General features: G+C 44.4%; 2 protein-coding genes across 3 annotated transcripts; one reads left to right on the forward strand and one right to left on the reverse strand.

The window, feature by feature from the left end:
- The first annotated feature begins 300 nt into the window (after positions 1 to 300).
- Positions 301 to 6,310, forward strand: rab18b (RAB18B, member RAS oncogene family). Its single transcript, XM_076981096.1, has 7 exons — positions 301 to 451; positions 1,473 to 1,528; positions 1,919 to 1,980; positions 2,454 to 2,526; positions 2,650 to 2,768; positions 2,884 to 2,950; positions 4,190 to 6,310. Exons 1-7 carry the CDS (start codon positions 384 to 386, stop codon positions 4,363 to 4,365), a joined length of 621 nt encoding a protein of 206 aa, XP_076837211.1. The 5' UTR covers positions 301 to 383; the 3' UTR covers positions 4,366 to 6,310.
- Positions 6,311 to 6,454: 144 nt separating this feature from the next.
- LOC143482663 (homeobox protein Mohawk-like) lies at positions 6,455 to 15,635 on the reverse strand. Of its 2 annotated transcripts, none has more exons than XM_076981095.1 (7): positions 15,514 to 15,603; positions 15,003 to 15,274; positions 13,800 to 13,947; positions 13,274 to 13,427; positions 12,606 to 12,932; positions 8,799 to 8,829; positions 6,455 to 8,721 (listed from the first exon to the last, which is right to left on the reverse strand). In XM_076981095.1, the coding sequence occupies exons 2-7, from the start codon at positions 15,176 to 15,178 to the stop codon at positions 8,529 to 8,531; spliced, it is 1,029 nt and encodes a 342-aa protein (XP_076837210.1). In that variant the 5' UTR covers positions 15,179 to 15,274; positions 15,514 to 15,603; the 3' UTR covers positions 6,455 to 8,528. The 2 variants fall into 2 exon arrangements, with proteins under 2 accessions (XP_076837210.1, XP_076837209.1); XM_076981094.1 differs by having other exon boundaries at positions 6,456 to 8,721; positions 15,496 to 15,635.
- Positions 15,636 to 16,751: the final 1,116 nt, after the last annotated feature.

Here is a 16,751-nt window from a genome sequence, read left to right on the forward strand (position 1 = left end):
ATATATTCATATTTATTTTTATTACAAAATAGCTGTATTTGATCTCCATTCAGTTCGCTCTACTGTCAATAGTTAGTTCTGAGATTTAGTAATTCTAATGTAGTAGTAACATTAGTAACATTTCTCAGCATTGACAGCATTGACACTTCTCATCCCTAACCCTAACCCCGCAGGACGTGATGTTTTGGGAACCATCTAGGATTTTAGACCCTAACCCAAAACCCAAACCAACCCTAAATGATCGATGTTTTCTAATACCACTGAACTGTTTTTAATTTGCGCTCTGACGTCTCCGCGTTGCGTCACGCGCCTCGTCACAGATCCGCGCTCGCGCAGCTCGGCCTCCAGTGTCACGTCAGCCTGTGACTGTAAACAGGGGCGAGATGGACGACGACGTCTTGACGACTTTAAAAATACTAATTATCGGAGAGAGCGGCGTGGGAAAGTCCAGGTAATTCGTAGTTCGGTCTAGTATTTGATGTCACGGTGTTTGTTTCAGAACATCTTAATCACATAACTCGAGGAATTCGTACGATAGACGAGGTTAGCTCGTGATAGTCGGTGTTAGCTAGCCAGGCTAACGAGCTTCCTCTCATTTGAGCAGTGATGGAGGGACGCCAGGCTCGGCTCAATTAATCATTCAACACTGGCGGTTTAACGTTTCCTCGCCACCTAATATACCATGACCGGGCTTCCTACTTGATTACGTTTATTGTTTTCCCGAGTGAGCGTTCAGCCATATCGACTTGTTTGCGTTAGCTAGGATAGCAGACTTAGCCTGCTAGATGACTTAGGGAAATAGCTGTTTGTTCACACACGTTGTTACTCCCAACTTGCCTGTTAATGTTCGCTAGCTAGCTAGAAATTATTTAAAAAGACACAACATGGCTTGATATAGATACTTTGAATTGCTAAAATGATGTTAAAGGGGTTGGGTGTAAAATTCTGTGGCTGTATCTTTTGTCAGGCATCCTGGACTTGTCTGATGAAACCTAAATTACAGGATAGCAGTTATGTCACAAGACATTATTTAGTTATAAAGAAACAGCACAAAAAAGCTATTTATCATTTATGCTCGTCACACCAGTTATCTTTTGATAAACAATATTTTAGTCCTGATCTATTGCCCTGTCAGGTTGAATTGAAACAAAGCAGCTTCTAATTTTAGAAGTTATGTTAATAAGTGGTTTGACGAACTAGACGAGCAGGCGAAGATTAGTGCTGGAAATAAACACTGCAAACTAGAAACAAAAACTAATTCAGAGTCTGTCCCGCTAGTTTAGTACAAGGGGTTTCAGCTCTAAAAAAAAAAAAACCCACAGTTTTCGACTGTTCTAAATATGTTGCAGTTGTATCGGGTAGCAGGAAAAACTTGAAACCTTGCAAGGCCCCCCAGGTGGGGATTGGTAGATCTAGTGTTTTAAACGTTTTTCGCAGGTGTTTTAGTGTTGTGTCCAAAACTCTTCCCTTAGTTTGCTCCTGAGGTTCACAGATGACACGTTTGATCCAGAACTAGCTGCAACCATTGGTAAGTCAGAAACGCATTGAACGGGCTTTGGTAGTTGTAAAGATATGCCTGCATATTTGACGCATCACATCAGCATAGACTTTAGTCATATGTTAACATGTCATACGTTTAGTCATATACAGACATGTTATTGAGGTTACAAATCAACTTTGGGGGTAAAAAAGTTAATTCTTCAGTTTAGTGAATGTCTAGTAATTACATGGAACTTGAGGGCAGAATGTTGGCAAAGCCCAGTATTGTACTAATGTTGACTAGTCACACATGTTCAGAGCAATAGCACGAAACTTAGCGGGAGACTGAAAGCTTCCCTTTCACGGGAAGCGTGAGCTCCGACGCTGCACAGAGGTCAGTAAGGTGGACAGACTGAGAGCAGAGTCCCTTCGTTTGTAGGCGTGGACTTCAAAGTGAAAACCATAGCAGTAGATGGCAACCGTGCAAAGCTGGCCATATGGGTGAGTAGATGGTCTTTCACCTCCTTGTTTAGTTACACGTTCACATGTTTAGTTGGCCGTGGTAGCCGTAGAAGTCTTTAATAGCCATAGTGTAAAATTAACAGGATTCTCCTAATTTTACACGTTATCTCCTTTGAACCAGGAAGCTTATCCCCAAAAGGCAACTACTGACTTTCTCCACAAGGTGGCACTGTTGTCCAGGTTTTATGTTTTTAAATAGAAAATGGGGAGAGTCATAGACAGACCCTGTAGAGCCACAGCGCTGAGGTCGTCTTTTGTTTACCCTGCTCTAACATGTCCGGTGGAGCACATAAATAGCTTGGTGGTTACACTCCCAAGTTAAATCAGGCAAAAGCATGACACTACGCAGCGATGTGACTCTCCAGGATTTCTTGTTTTATCACAAGCACATTTCATTTCGTGGACCAGCCTCACCTTTACATTTAGATAACGTCATCAATTTTTTTTCTTAGGACACAGCCGGGCAGGAGAGGTTCCGGACTCTGACGCCCAGTTACTACAGAGGAGCACAGGGTGTGATCTTGGGTGAGCGGACGCCCTTGCCGACCTTCATCACGAACACCAACCTTCATCACAAAACCTTTGTGTGGTGTGTGCTAAGTGCTGGTGGTCCTGTGCTGCTTTAACGGACTGGCTCGTCTTGCGTAGTGTACGACGTCACGAAGCGGGACTCGTTCACGAAGCTCGGGAACTGGCTCAATGAGTTGGAGACGTACTGCACGCGCAACGACCTCGTCAAAATGCTGGTCGGGAACAAAATAGACAAGGTGTGTTTGTATAAAAAGAAAACTGTGATTCAGTGCAGTCATAAAAGTATGCTTTTTCTGTGAGTTTGAATCAGAATGTTTTATAAAAGGCCTTGTTTGTTTGTTTGTTCTTTAGGACAACCATGAGGTAGACAGGAATGAAGGCCTAAAGTTTGCCCGGAAACATTCCATGCTGTTCATTGGTGAGTTCTTCACTGACAGAACCGGCGGTGCTCATGACTTTGGGGGTTGAGCTCAGTCCAGGGGATAATTGCGCCTGCGGATATCTGTCATATTCACAAATTAGTTTAGAAATGGAATTGTTTATCATATTGAAGATCTTTGGCCGATTTTGGTCACAAGAGGCTGTGGATTAGTACAGCGTGTTTTTATTTATTTATTTTTTTACATCTGTTGGCAGAATGCAGTTGCATTTGTATTTTCCAACATGTGTCTTTTTAATGTGATCAAAATGTTCTTTTCCTTGTGACTGGCAGGGGAAAATATAGGTCTAGAAAATATACGGTCCTTTGTGAATTAAAAAACTGAAAATTTGTCAAGAGGAAATTCCAAGAATTAAGATGCGGCAGATTGATCGGACATGTTGCGTAAGCCGCTAAAGGTCACTGGTAAGCCGACCCCTGCTTGGTTGTCATTGCCAACAGGACAGTGTGCTTTACCCTCTACTCTGACGTCATCAGCACTGTACCTCCACATCCTCGTTTCTCTTGTGCTGATGATTCGTCTCTGCTGAGAATCTGACGCTTTACCAGCAAATATGCCATCGTGAAACACTACCAGTTCTGAAAACCAGTGTCAGTTTGTATAATTTTATATGGTCAAATTGTTAAGTGTGTTATTAATCATTTTAGATCAACGTTAACTGTTGTTGTTTTTTAAACATTTTAGATAGGCAGTGCTTTACCTACAGATACAGTTGTAAACAGTCAGTTGTCAAATATCTTAAACTCAGACAGTAGAAACTTTAATAACTGAACAATATAAATATGGAAAACCACCTAAAAATAATGTTGGAACTTAAAGTCAAAACATGAAAAACCAACCGCTGTCCTGCAGTGACACATGGCTTCTATTAGGGGGTAATGATCAGCACATTTTCTGGTTCAGTTTGATTTACAAAATGTTTTACTGCTACATATTAAACTCCATACAGCCCATAATAGACCCTTGGAAGAGAGGGTCAATTACACTATTCACACTACATCAATTTAACTGTCTTGTGATTGCAATTGTTACCCCGTATGCTTCCGCACCGTCGTGTGCTTCTTAGACAAGACGCAGAAGCCACTTATTAATCCCTCGTGGTGCGTTTGTTCAAACGTCTCGCATCCCGAATCCTGACTGCTGCGGGACGGGTCCCGTCTGACCATCGTTAGCGCAGGCCGCGCCGTAAACCAGGCTGGCGTCCCCCTTGTTTGCAGAGGCCAGCGCGAAGACCCGTGACGGCGTGCAGTGCGCCTTCGAGGAGCTTGTGGAGAAGATCCTGCAGACGCCGGGCCTGTGGGAGAGCAGCGCTCACGGCCGCGGCGTGCAGCTCGCCGACGACTCCCAGCGGCCGGCCCATGGAGCCTGCGGGGGTTACTGCTCCCTCCTCTGACCGCCCCGCCCGCAGCCCCACCCGCCAAGACTGACCCGGGAGACGAATTGCTGCGGTTTTCCACATTTCCGGGCAAGAGCTCCATCCGAGTGGGGAGGTTCCCCCAACCCCACCCCTACCCCCAACCACTCGGGTGGGGAAAGGACTTCTGACATTCGCACAGCTCCTATTAGTCGGTGTTTGTCCTCACACTTCGGGTCCTTCTCCTATACGACACTCGCCTCATTTATCGTAGACCTACGTTGCTAGTGTACTATGTGGAGTGTTCTCACTGTGCTGGCTAAGGTTCTTAAATATCAGTCACTACATCACATGTGCCCCCTGCAGGAGGACCGAGTCAACTCGCTTCTCAAGACAGCTGCTTTTGACATGATGAGTAAGGGCCAATAGAAGAAAAGGAAGATGTGGCAGTAGATTTGGGTATTTATATTTATCGGCCTGTTGAACTCACTCCAGAGCCATAAAGTGTCCTATGGGGGATAGACCACCTTGAGTTTTTGTCCTTGTGTCTTGGCCCTTTTAGACTCGATGCTGTGTAATATGTCCTCTTTATTTTTAACGTTACTTTGCCCAGTGTTGGTTACTTTTAGCTTGGCAATAAGCACAGTCCTGTTTTGCTGGGGTTTTTTTTTTTTTAAAGAGATTAAAAATATTCCCTCAGAAAGAAGGTTGATGTGGAGAAATATCTTTCTGGTTCTCCTTTGATCAACTGACAGTTATGTGCTGGCAAGCCTGACTTGATCCAGACGTCCTATGACTACAGAACTTGCTTTAAGTGCATTAGGCCATTTTTTAACTGCCTTGCTAGAAAGATGCACAGTGATAATCCATGGACATGGTTCTACAGAATTTTAGCATGTGTGTAGAACATAACAGTTATCCACTATAGCTTAATCACAGTCCTGCTTATATAAACGCCTCAGGCTTGAAAGCATCTTCAGTCCTGTTCATGGCAAACGACTAGAAGGTTTGCCCACCCGTGAATGGCATGTTTTCCTTCGCCGTCTCCGTTCATTCCGCTGTCTTTGTCCGATGACCTAATCATGCCGTCTCCTTAATGTGGACTTGCTTGTATAGCACCGCTGCTTGTTAAACGCGACCGCCACTGTTTCTGCCGTGTCGTATTAAACAGTTGGCTTGCTCAACACTACTCTGGGTCTGTGGGTCTGATAGTGTGAGTCTATCTTTGGTATTAAAACTGGTGTTGTATCTTCAGAGCTTCTAGCTCTTCCACCGAGTAATCACTCAGTTCTAATCTGATCGGCGTCCAAAAATCAACGAAAAGACGTATCGCGGTCGTAAATGAGCATACGGACGGCTTGAGAAGTCGTGTTTAGAAGATGAAGCTCCTTTAGAGTTTACCTCAACTTTGATCAAAAAGTTTCTCATTGGTGAAAGCTGACGGCGTGCCGTCATCAGTTTCAGATCATCTAGAGCGGCCGTGCCGTCTATCGGAGGCGTAGCGACGTTTCGTTTTGGACATGATTGTCCAGCTTTTCTGTGTACCGGGGAGCATTGGATGGGGTCGATGGTCACCACACACTCTTGACCCTAATTTCAAATCAGTTATGGACTGTAAGGTTGCGAATGTTAGATGCTGTTGACGGAGAAGCAAAGAGATGAGATTCAGCTACACGTGTCAGTTAAGAAGCCTCTTTTAAAGTCTACACACAGGCCATGAGGATCATACAGCAACTAAAATGTAAGCCTCCTCTATATATATATATATATATATATATATATATATAATCTCTTCTTTTAATAAGTAGCTGTTATCTGGGAAGCAGTTTTCTTGGCTGATACAGATTCTGGCTCCTCTGACGTACTTGATCTCAGAACCAAATGTTGCAGTCCATATTCCGTTCTGTAATAAAACAGGTTTGAACATGTATCTTTGAGAGCAGCCGTACCGATTTCTTTTGCAATAAAATGTAATTGATAACCATTTAATGTTTTTTTTTTCCTATTTGTTTTACACTGTTGCCAAAATAAAATTTAATTATGTAGATCATTGTATACAGTACACCATCAATGCAATGCATATGACAGATTGTGTGTGTGTGACACATATATATTACACACATACACACAAATAATATAAATATTGTGTTTTATAGAAAGAAAAGTAATTCCAGGTGACTGGTCTGCCTCCAATTGAAGCAGTTAATTCAGAGATGATTGCAGTGAGACAGGAGTGTGCTCTTGTGGTAAGCACAGAGCAGACTCCAAACACGGTCATCTTGGGGCAATAAACACTGAGATGATGGGGCCGTTTATGTGCCAGTGCGTTCTCTGCTATTGCACTCACATGGGAGGGGGTGTGGGGGAGGGCAACACACACCCATCGCATCAGAGGACCCATTCTGGCTTCTTCGCCTTGCTGTACGTGTCATGAATGAAAACACCAAAAATCGCCCGTCGTTAATACCGTCAAAACCAAGGCCGTGCTTAGTGAACTGTTTGTCTAATGTTAACTCTCCGTGGAATGTTTTGGCAATGGTGATCGCTGTTGGTGAGACAGTTGTCCGTTTAAAAGGAAATAGTTAAATGTTGCCGGACTGTCCTGTTATTTTGGCTCCCGGGGAAGTTTTTTATGGAGCCGTTTTATCGCCCTCTTCCCAGGATTAAGTGTAGACACACCTGCTGGAACAGATTTCGTTAGTTCTCCCAATTTGCAAATATTGTGTGCTTGGAATGGAGGGTAGGTGGGATCAACACTGAAAACCCCGAGTGCAATAGTTCAAAATGGGTGACAAACCTCAGGTGGAGTGGGTAGCTATTTGGAGTAAGAATGTCCTGTTTTAGTACGTTGAACAGTAGACTAAACTAATTAGGATAATCTCCTGCCTGCTGTCAAACACTTGTCAGGTATTATTGCTGACTGGGATAAAAGCTTCACAGCAATATTAAAAATAAATAAACTTGAAAAAATAAACATTTGTAATATTGAGATATATCGCAAATCCATCTCTGGGTGAGAAGCACACTATATCTAACATTAAGTGCATAACTGAAATGCACATACTTATTCATTAGGGACTAAAAATGTTAACGTCAGTGTTGCTTAGGTAGGAAAGGCACTAATAGTTTCATGATGGGGATTACGTTTTATCAGATTGGATGTGCCTTCGCGGAATCCTTTCCCCCGCTAAATTATGGCTCCTGCTGTAGTTTCCACCTACTGTACACAGAGGTGAATTCTGTGTGGAAATAATTAGTCTTTTCCATGCTGATGTGGTGTGTGTATACTGGGGGTGCTCCAGTTCAGTGGTCTGTTTGACCACTATAGACACCAATAACATTTTACAAAGATACACACAGAAAAGACTTGGGGAGGGGCGTGGTGGGTATTTCAAAGCCGTGTCGTGAGGACAGTAGAATAGCCTGTCAGGACTCAATTCTATTGCAAGTGACTGTAGTCAGACTTGCAGCCAGCGATCTACATGGAATAGATTACTCCCAGATGTCTCGGCTGGGGCATTAGGACAAACGCCCTCCAGTGGTGAAGATGTGTGGGTGGAGCACTTTTAACCGGCTGTTTTCAATTGGATATGTATGGCTTTTCATTTACATACACGCAAATTCAATGCCAAATTTTCATTTAGAAGAAAATTGCTGTGACCATACATGTATAACAAAACAAAGAAACAGCGGTATTTTTTTTATATTGCATTGACGTCGTGGGACATTAATCCTGCCTCAACATTAAATTTAACTTAGAAAAGTAGTACAACGTGAATATATTACATTTCAACCATGGAGTCGATGGTCATTGACAATGAAAGAAATACTGCAAATGTAAGAATCCAAATTTTGAAAAAAAAAAAGTGGTCATTCCTTCATGATGAAGTTCATTTTCTTCTTGCTGAAATGTTGTGCTTTGAAGTTCAGCGCCATTACTAGTCCATACAAAGCTGAACCCAATCCTTTCCTGTCTTCACAGGACAGTTATGTAATTACTCATTTAATACAAAGGCACACTGGTAAAAAAAATGCATGAACATGACTACTTTTATAAAATACCCTTACTTTTTCTTCTTTTAAAAATGTCATAACTAATACTGGATGTCCACAATCGAGTCTCCAAAGACTCCAAACTCTTGGCGACAGTCTGTGGTCCAGACTGCCATCTTAGGTACTCAGCTGTCTCAGGTGTTGAGCTACTAATGACGGGGCGCCATCGGTACTTTGACAGTCTTTATTTCTGCTATATGGGAGGATTTTTGGATGATGCAGCTGGTGGTTCCTGTGGCGATGCTGTGCTTGCTCTGGGCGAGGTTAGTCAGCGCCATAGCGGCATGGATCTCCTTCCAGTACGTGGCGTCGTTTCCCCGACCCTCTCCTTTACGAGCTTTGCTGAAATACAGGAGAGAGATTTAGTCACCAGAACCGGGGATTGGATCGCACACGTTTAAAGAACGGAGATGTCTTACCTATACGGATGTGAGCAACAGTCCAAGGATTCTGAAAAAAAGAAAACCAAGAACGGATTTAGTTATTTGGTATTTTTGTTACAAACAAAACATCGGTCGACCAAGAATAACTTAGAGAGGCCGGGTCGTCGTTCGCCCCGTTAACCAAGCGTCCCGTCCAGACGGCAGACGCAGCTCGCGCACGTGCGTGCTACGTATCCGCCGAGAGAGGCTTAAACGGAGTGCCGTAGGCCGTTGGACCGCGCTCCAGCGCCGGCCAAGATAAACGCAATTATGTCTCTGCAGCGCGGTGGTAGATGGAAAAACCATATCTGCGCTGTGTCAGGAACACAGGCGCTCTGTTCCAGCGCACCACAGCCCATTCGCATCATTTAAGTTATTATAGCGGCGTTTTCCCCCCTCTCTGTCCCCCCGACACTGTTCTACTAGACTCCCAAATGAGCGCTGCTGCCGTGCTATAAAAAACCAGTACAACAAACGCGCGTCCCTCAGGTTAACGAGAAGCACAGCGTACATGAATTCTAAAACTCCTTTATCCTTCCCAAGTCTGTCATTAAGACCTTAAAATTAGTTGGCCTAACCGTTAATCACTCGAGTCCGACGAGTTTGCATGTTAAGCTTCGTGACTGGGTGTGAAGTCATTTGAGGACGTCGCATAAAATAGATCAGTAGACGCTCCTGAGCGTAACGAAGATGAAACGTTGCATGCCATACTCGCGTCTCGTCACATCGGCGTTTCGGAAGGCGGCCGCGCGCACATGATCTGCTTATGTTCGACCTATAATGGCGGAGCAGCATCATTACGTTGGTGGAAGCTTTCAGATCAGTGAGCAGAAATCTGTCCCCAGGGAGCCGTGAAAGGAAGAGCTGGCTTGCCGCCTCTCACAGGCCAAATGCAATTTACAATAGTCGTTGCCTAAAACATCCACAGTTCAGATTTCTTAAAACAGCACCTAGGCCAAAAGCTACTATAAGGCATTAATAAATCATTCGGTCTTAGTTCTCGTGTGCTACTGAGTATTTCTCTTCTGGCACTCTGGGTTGATTGGACCTCAGCAGGCAAAGCAAATCTATTTCTTAATTTGAATCAACAGAATTCAGTTGTTTAACCTCCCATCGATACTTAATTCATGGTGTTGTAATTGTGACTAGTCTCCAAATGCCAAGTTAGGTTGCATTCATAAAAACGCAGAAAATTTAGTCTGACTTTGCCGACTTACTGAATTCCATCTCAAACACGAAGCACTGACTTATTCAGACATGCATACCCAGTAACCAAACTGTGCCACATTGCCCCCCCCCCCCCCCAAAAGGGAACATACACCATGTTTTCTCATGTCTCTGACTTAATAACTTAAGTAACTTAAGCTGCACTTGTTAAGTGTCCCACCAACCCTCAGCCACACCCCCCCACCACTGTCAACATCTGCGGCCGGCTTCAAACGCGACTTACGACCCAGGCTGGAATAACAGCAGCAACAAGGGTGTGAGAATATCGACCTCCGGCTCTTTTCCGAGACGTATCTGTCGGGAAAACGGTTTTCCATCGGAGACAGCCAGAGGCGACGGGGCCCTAAACGTGGAGCCCTGCAACAGTGATGCGGACGGTGTTAATCACGTGTGCAGGGGGGTTGTGGGAAATAGTGGCCTCATACAGGAGACTGAGCGCCAGGACTGTGGTGTTCAGACAATGTTTGGGTCAAGGGGCGAATCAGTTCCTCCACCACCTGTTACATCCACCCCTCCTGTAGCACACCCTCCTCCAACTGATTACGGTCCTCAGGAACATTTGAGTGTCTGGGGCTTGTAAAAAAATAAAGCTAAACTAAATGCTACAAAACAGGAGCCAATAGTGAGGTTAGGAACTCATGTTAAATATACAAGAGACCTACAAAAGCCTTTTGAAATCTAAACAAAAATCCCATGTCTGAAGCTGAGGTTCCATAACCCTGTGCATCCACAGACACTAAAATATAAAAAGACAGTGCAGCAGTACGGGTCGGGTCCTGCCCCGGGGGCGAGGACGGGGCCTTCTGTACACCACCACACTTTGCGGCGGTGCAACTTCTTGGCGGAAACAGAAGCAGGGGCTCTTTTTTTTTGGTTTGATGACTCTTACGCACCATATTTCCACTCCGGTTTGACTAGAATGTTTTCGCTCGCATTCCTGTGTGATGAAACCGCGGCAGGTCCGGAGCAATCCGAGCAAGAACACCACCAGGCCTCCGTGTTTGCCGGGGCAGCGCACAACTGGCAGGTTCAATAGGATTTACTGTTGCCTGACAAGCACCAGCATTCATTAAGTGCTAAAGTATTTCTCACATCTCACTTCTGCGTGGGACGCGGGCTACACCGGAGGAGCCGTCGATTTGACCGACAGCAGTCCTGGCAATCACGTCGTTGTGATATATGGAAAAAGTACTGGGAAGTGTCTGTTGCTATATAACTCAGCAAAGCAGCTGGATAGTTAAAAAGCAGAGCGAAAGCAGACACACCAATCAAACGTCTTAGCGGCAGTGCGTGGAGATAATTCTCCAGAGCCGGTCTGCGCTCAGGAATCAAGCAATGTAATAAGAGAGGTTAACGATGTGCCCAACGCAAAGAGGAGAGAGTGTTCTTATACTTGGCTCTCCATCCGTCATCTCACAAACGCCCGGACTGATGTGCTGCCGTTCGGCCAGTTTCTGACAAGGGAATCCTACAGGAAGAGAAAAAGGAGATGTCCTGTGTAGGAAAAGTAGGAAAAGAACACCAGCTTTAAAGACACGGCTCGAAGTTCTACTTCGGAACATCTCCATTTCGTAAACCGAATGAGACGTGTCTCTCCTAAATGGTTGATACGTTGTACGTATTGCAAACCTTCCATACATCTGCTTCGAATGCTTTACCATTTGAAACGCCAGGCTCATAAACTGCTCATTTATTTCCCAATGGCTGATCGAGTCTGTCCAGCCTAGACGTAGAGAAGAATTATAACGACCATGCAGAGTTTATTCACCTCAAACGTAAACCTTAATTTATGCATCGTGAAGTATGTTAAAATCAAGCGACAAGCATCATTGCAACGAATGGCTCTATTATATCTCATTAGGGAAATGTAATGTGTCAACACTTTGTGGTTGGCTACCTTGTTTGGCTCAGAAGCGAGCACTAGAAATAACTTCTTGCTTAGAATTCTACTTCCAGGCACGTCCAAGGAACGGAACACGGAGCGTTCTCTGCAACTAAGACGGCGCATAGTGGCCAGGAGACAAAACCAACAGAGGATCTGATGCGGTGGAAACTGTGCGAACAATGAATCAAACTCGGGGCCTTTTGGTCGACAGGAACGTTCCCTGTTCCGTAGCTTTAGCAGGTGTTCAGCTGCGGTACGGTAGAATTTTCCACCCTCCCGAGTCAACCGTCTCGAATGCATTCTGAATGAACGCATCATACTTTTAATTGTTTGACTTTGGTTCATTCTTCCTGTCTGTAAAATGTGTAAGCGATGTTCTGATGTTCGGCATTTTCTAGCCATGAATAATACATGAAGGAATTACAGATAACAAACTCAAACTGCTTTGGTGTTCACACAGTACATCTAAGGAAATAATAAAAATAAATCTTTACATTTTATGCAAGTACCTGTTTGTGACTATGCTGAATGGAAATTGCAAGAGAAACAATGAACTCCCCTTCACTCAAAAACAAAACGGAGAAAGATGGGAGAATACAAAGAGCCCTTTCAAGGGGTCAAAGGTCACAGGCTGCTTGCCAAACTCCCCCCCCCCCCCCCCCCCCCCCCCTGCCCCCATGGGCGCATGTTACCTGTGCGGTAGGTGAAGTTGCCCTCCACCTCAGACGGCGATGGCGATACGAGCTCGTCCTCGTACTCGTTGGAGCTGAAGGATCCCGAGTGGTTCCTCCTGCGTGAGTCCAGAGCCTCGCCGGAGGCCATGACGTGGTGCAGGGAGTCGTTGAGGTAACGGTGCAGCAGGCTGCTTTTGTACTTGGGAGGAGCGACGCCGTCTCCGCACGGCGCCCCTTCCGCCCCCAGCGCCACGCCCAGGCCCCGCCCGGCCTGGCCCGGACCTCTCTGTGCTGCTCGGATGGACACGGAGTTGCCGGGCTGCCGTGGGAGAGGGCCTTCGCCATCTGTGCCACGGAGGAGAAGAGCGATTAGGTCCAGAGCACCGTGATGATAGGAAAGTCACGTTTGTTACTCAGTTTGGCATAAATACGTGGTGGCTGAGATGAGGATAGAAGAGGGAAGACTGAGATGTGATAGACAACCTCATTAACCTCCCTGAAAGCCTTAAATATGTACCCACCATCGGCCCAGTAAGACCACTGCGATCTTGAAGGCTTTTTTAGGCAACTGATAATCCATATGAGATACATATGAGAGGATCTATATGACCCTCAAGGAACTGGAACTTAATCTCCAACACCCTCCCTCTCCTCCTCCCTCTCCCCTCCCCCCCTCCCTCTCTTACCCTCTGAAGCGGAGTCATCACTGCTGATGCTCAGTCTCTCTGCGTTGCCCTGGACGTACTTGTTGTACAGCTTGATCCGGAGGGCCCAGCTCAGGTCCGGCTGCCGCACGGTGTTCTTCAGCCTGCGGCGTGCGTTAGCAAACCAGTTCGACACCTGCAAAACCCCCACGCCACACCGTCAGCTTCTCGCCCCCTGGATGTCCGGGGCAAAACGTCCCGCAAGTGGCAGCCTAACAGTGGCGTCGTCGGTACCGAACCAGCCGGACATAAACGGCCTTCCCCAAGTGGCAAACTAAGACACATTTGACCAAAGTGCATAGCAGTGAATAGGCTCACCTGATATTCAATGGACCTGCAAAGTTAACCAAACGGCTTATTCCAACCTAAAACGTGCTTATATGGTTCTGTACTCCTTCTTTTAGAAAAGACCTGAATGATGGATTTCCCTGTGTGTGCACACGCATGCATGCCTGTGTGTGTATGTGTGTGTGTGTGTGTGTCAGTGCGCGTGCTCCCCTGAGCTCACCTGAACCAGGGTCATGTGTGAGCCCAGTGCTAGCAGGATCTTCTCAGTCTTGCTGGGGTACGGGTTATCCCTGTGCTTGTACAGCCACTGCTTCAGAGGCCGCGCCATGTCCTGCAGGGCCTGACGCTTGTGACGCACCTTCCCTCCGCTGGCCACACACACACACACACACACACACACACACACATCAAGTGACATGGCACAGGTGTTTAGAGCACTGTTGTGTTTGTCAGCTTTGCATTTACATCTGTTTTGCAAAGTTAGGGATGTTTTTAGAGGTTGTAAAGTTATACATTTGACATTTTTCTTTTCTTCCCACCTGTGACCTTAATGGATATAGCATATCTAAGAAATTAACGAATACATCATTTTAAGTAACCATTTTAAGTAACCATTAAAACTGCATTGGTTGTAAAAAAGTAAAAAAAAGTCACTGCATTGGGTTAGAGTATATCTGAAGCAGCAGTATATCGTACATGTAATAGCTTTGGACTGATGAACCAATCAGACTGCACATGTCCAATTTCAAATGTCTTCACAAAACGTTGAAGCATTATTAAACAATTGTAAAGTAAGAATAATAATATAACACAGTAATGAGAAGAACAAAAGTATGAGAGACATTATGAGAGACAAAATCTTTAAAACTTTGACACAAACACAGTTAGAATTCAAAATATCAGGAACACAAAATACAACTAGATCTCGTTCAGAAATAAATGTACCATTCTGCTCATTAAATCCCACCACGCATGCAATCTAATAGATTGTAATATTAGGACAAGACCATCTACCGTGTAAAACAAAGTTTACTTAACCAGCAGATGTCGCTATACAGCAAGAGTCCCCGGCCACTGCATTCTTCTATAACTACAACATACGGCGCATATGTTTGTGTTCATAATTCCACAAACAGTAGCACTTAAATTGAGACTAAGCTAGACTAGTTACAAATAGCAGTGCATATATTTACACCCCGTGTAAAATCTTCGTGTTGCAGAATAAAAACACATTTACACGAATTTCATCACCTTATTGTTGCCAGTCAATCTACACCAGCAAACAATTCCAATTAAAATATAAGCACGGATGTTTACAATACAAAGAAAGTGATGTACATGCAGTTTCAAATTATTTCAATCTGATAATGGCCGCAGTCATTGATTTGATTCAAAATACATAATAACTATTCACCATACATACCCATTCCTCCTGTGTTTGAGGGAACCTCCGTCATCCGTCTCCTTGTGACTTGAAAGCAAATCTGGATGTTGTCCATCAATTACTTCTAGATAATTCAGACTGTTCCTTTCAATATCTTTTCCGGTCTCCTCAAAATTGAGGTGCTCGTCAAATTTACTGAAGACAACTGCGCTCATCTTTATAATTTTTATTCTAGTTATCAAGTGTTTTTTTTTCCAAAAAATATTTTTGTGGCTCCACAAACTATCCAAATTTTGATTATTATAATGCCCCTGTGGGAGACAAGGTTAATATTATTTAAAAATAAGAAACTAAAGAAGAAGCATCTTGCCTATACAATAACAGGCAGGTGAAATATCACTTTAGGGGAGCGATTTCCCTTAAATCACCATAATTTACAATTAAAACAGCCGTCACAAAATGCAGCAAAAGCTAAATGCATCTAAATATAAAACTTAAGGAACTACAAAGATATCCAAGGAAGTATTCTCACAATTTTCCTACTTCATACCGAGCGGAGATAACTTCCAACCGTGTTCCATCTATATCGGAAGTCCTAGTGATGATTGCAGAGTCGTGGAGCGCTCACAGCTCCCCTCCCTGTCGTACACCCCCACCGCCCCTACAGCCACACTCCCGACACACTCTCACGCATATCAACCCAGGATGGTGTGTGGTGCCCCGGAACCTGAATACGACACCGAGCTCGCGCTTCTCCCAAAGGTGCAGCCCGAGCACGAGCGTTAGGCACGCGCGTGTGATTCAAGTCTGACGGCGTATGGCGCGAGCCTTCAAGCAGACGCTTGTACCTTAAGCCAGTACGCACGCTTGGTGTACTCGATATGCGTTTCAGCATCCTAGAAACCTACATCGTCATATTCCCCAGGACATTTGGTCTAAGATATTTAGTCTGACGCTCAAGGGAGTCATGCCTTTGTGGTTTCATTTCTTAATTGATTTCTCATGTCGGATTCATTTTTTTCTAATTAGCAATAGAGGTGTAATATAGGTTTTCAATTTGGTTGAATAATTACTTAGTACACCCTTAGTAGCTAAGCAGCAAATAACCTACCTAAAACACTTATAAATAACCTATATTAAAGACATAGCATATGATATTGAAACAAACAAAACGGTATGGTAAGTGCCAGGTTGACATCTTAAACATACACTCTTTTATGATGGAAAATAAGCTTTTGTGATCAAAACGAGTATCACTTATAGCAGCTTAAAACAGCACATTCCCTGCAGAAGAAAGAGGCGATCACGCGGCTGCACAGGTGGTCTTCCCCTTCGCTTCACCACCGTCGTCACCGATACTGGCTACAAGCAGCGAGTTGCACTTAAAGGTATGTGGTGGGGGGGGACACACAAAGTGTAGTGTAGTGGGAGTGTAGTTGGTGGATTCACGTTCAAAGGTTGTACAACATTCCAGAAACTTTCCACATAAAAGGCACAGGTTTATTCTCATATGTTTTCGGAGACTCTGCTATGTTTTGGAAAGAGAGAGGATGCCATCAAATCTTTTTTTTTTTCTTCCCTAAATTTTCTCCTACTGCTTACATGTCTTGTATGCACCCACGCGCGGGTCATGGAGAGGAAGAAACAACCCCCCCTGAAAGAAATGTGGATTCCTAAATCTAGTTAAATCACCTGATTAATTAACATTTTTTATTTTGCTCCCTAATTTAGTATTTAAAATGCAACATTTTGTATATCATAATGATTCAATATAGTCAGTTGCATAAC

Source organism: Brachyhypopomus gauderio, chromosome 19 (genome assembly GCF_052324685.1).
Source record: "Brachyhypopomus gauderio isolate BG-103 chromosome 19, BGAUD_0.2, whole genome shotgun sequence".
Lineage (NCBI taxonomy): Eukaryota > Metazoa > Chordata > Actinopteri > Gymnotiformes > Hypopomidae > Brachyhypopomus > Brachyhypopomus gauderio.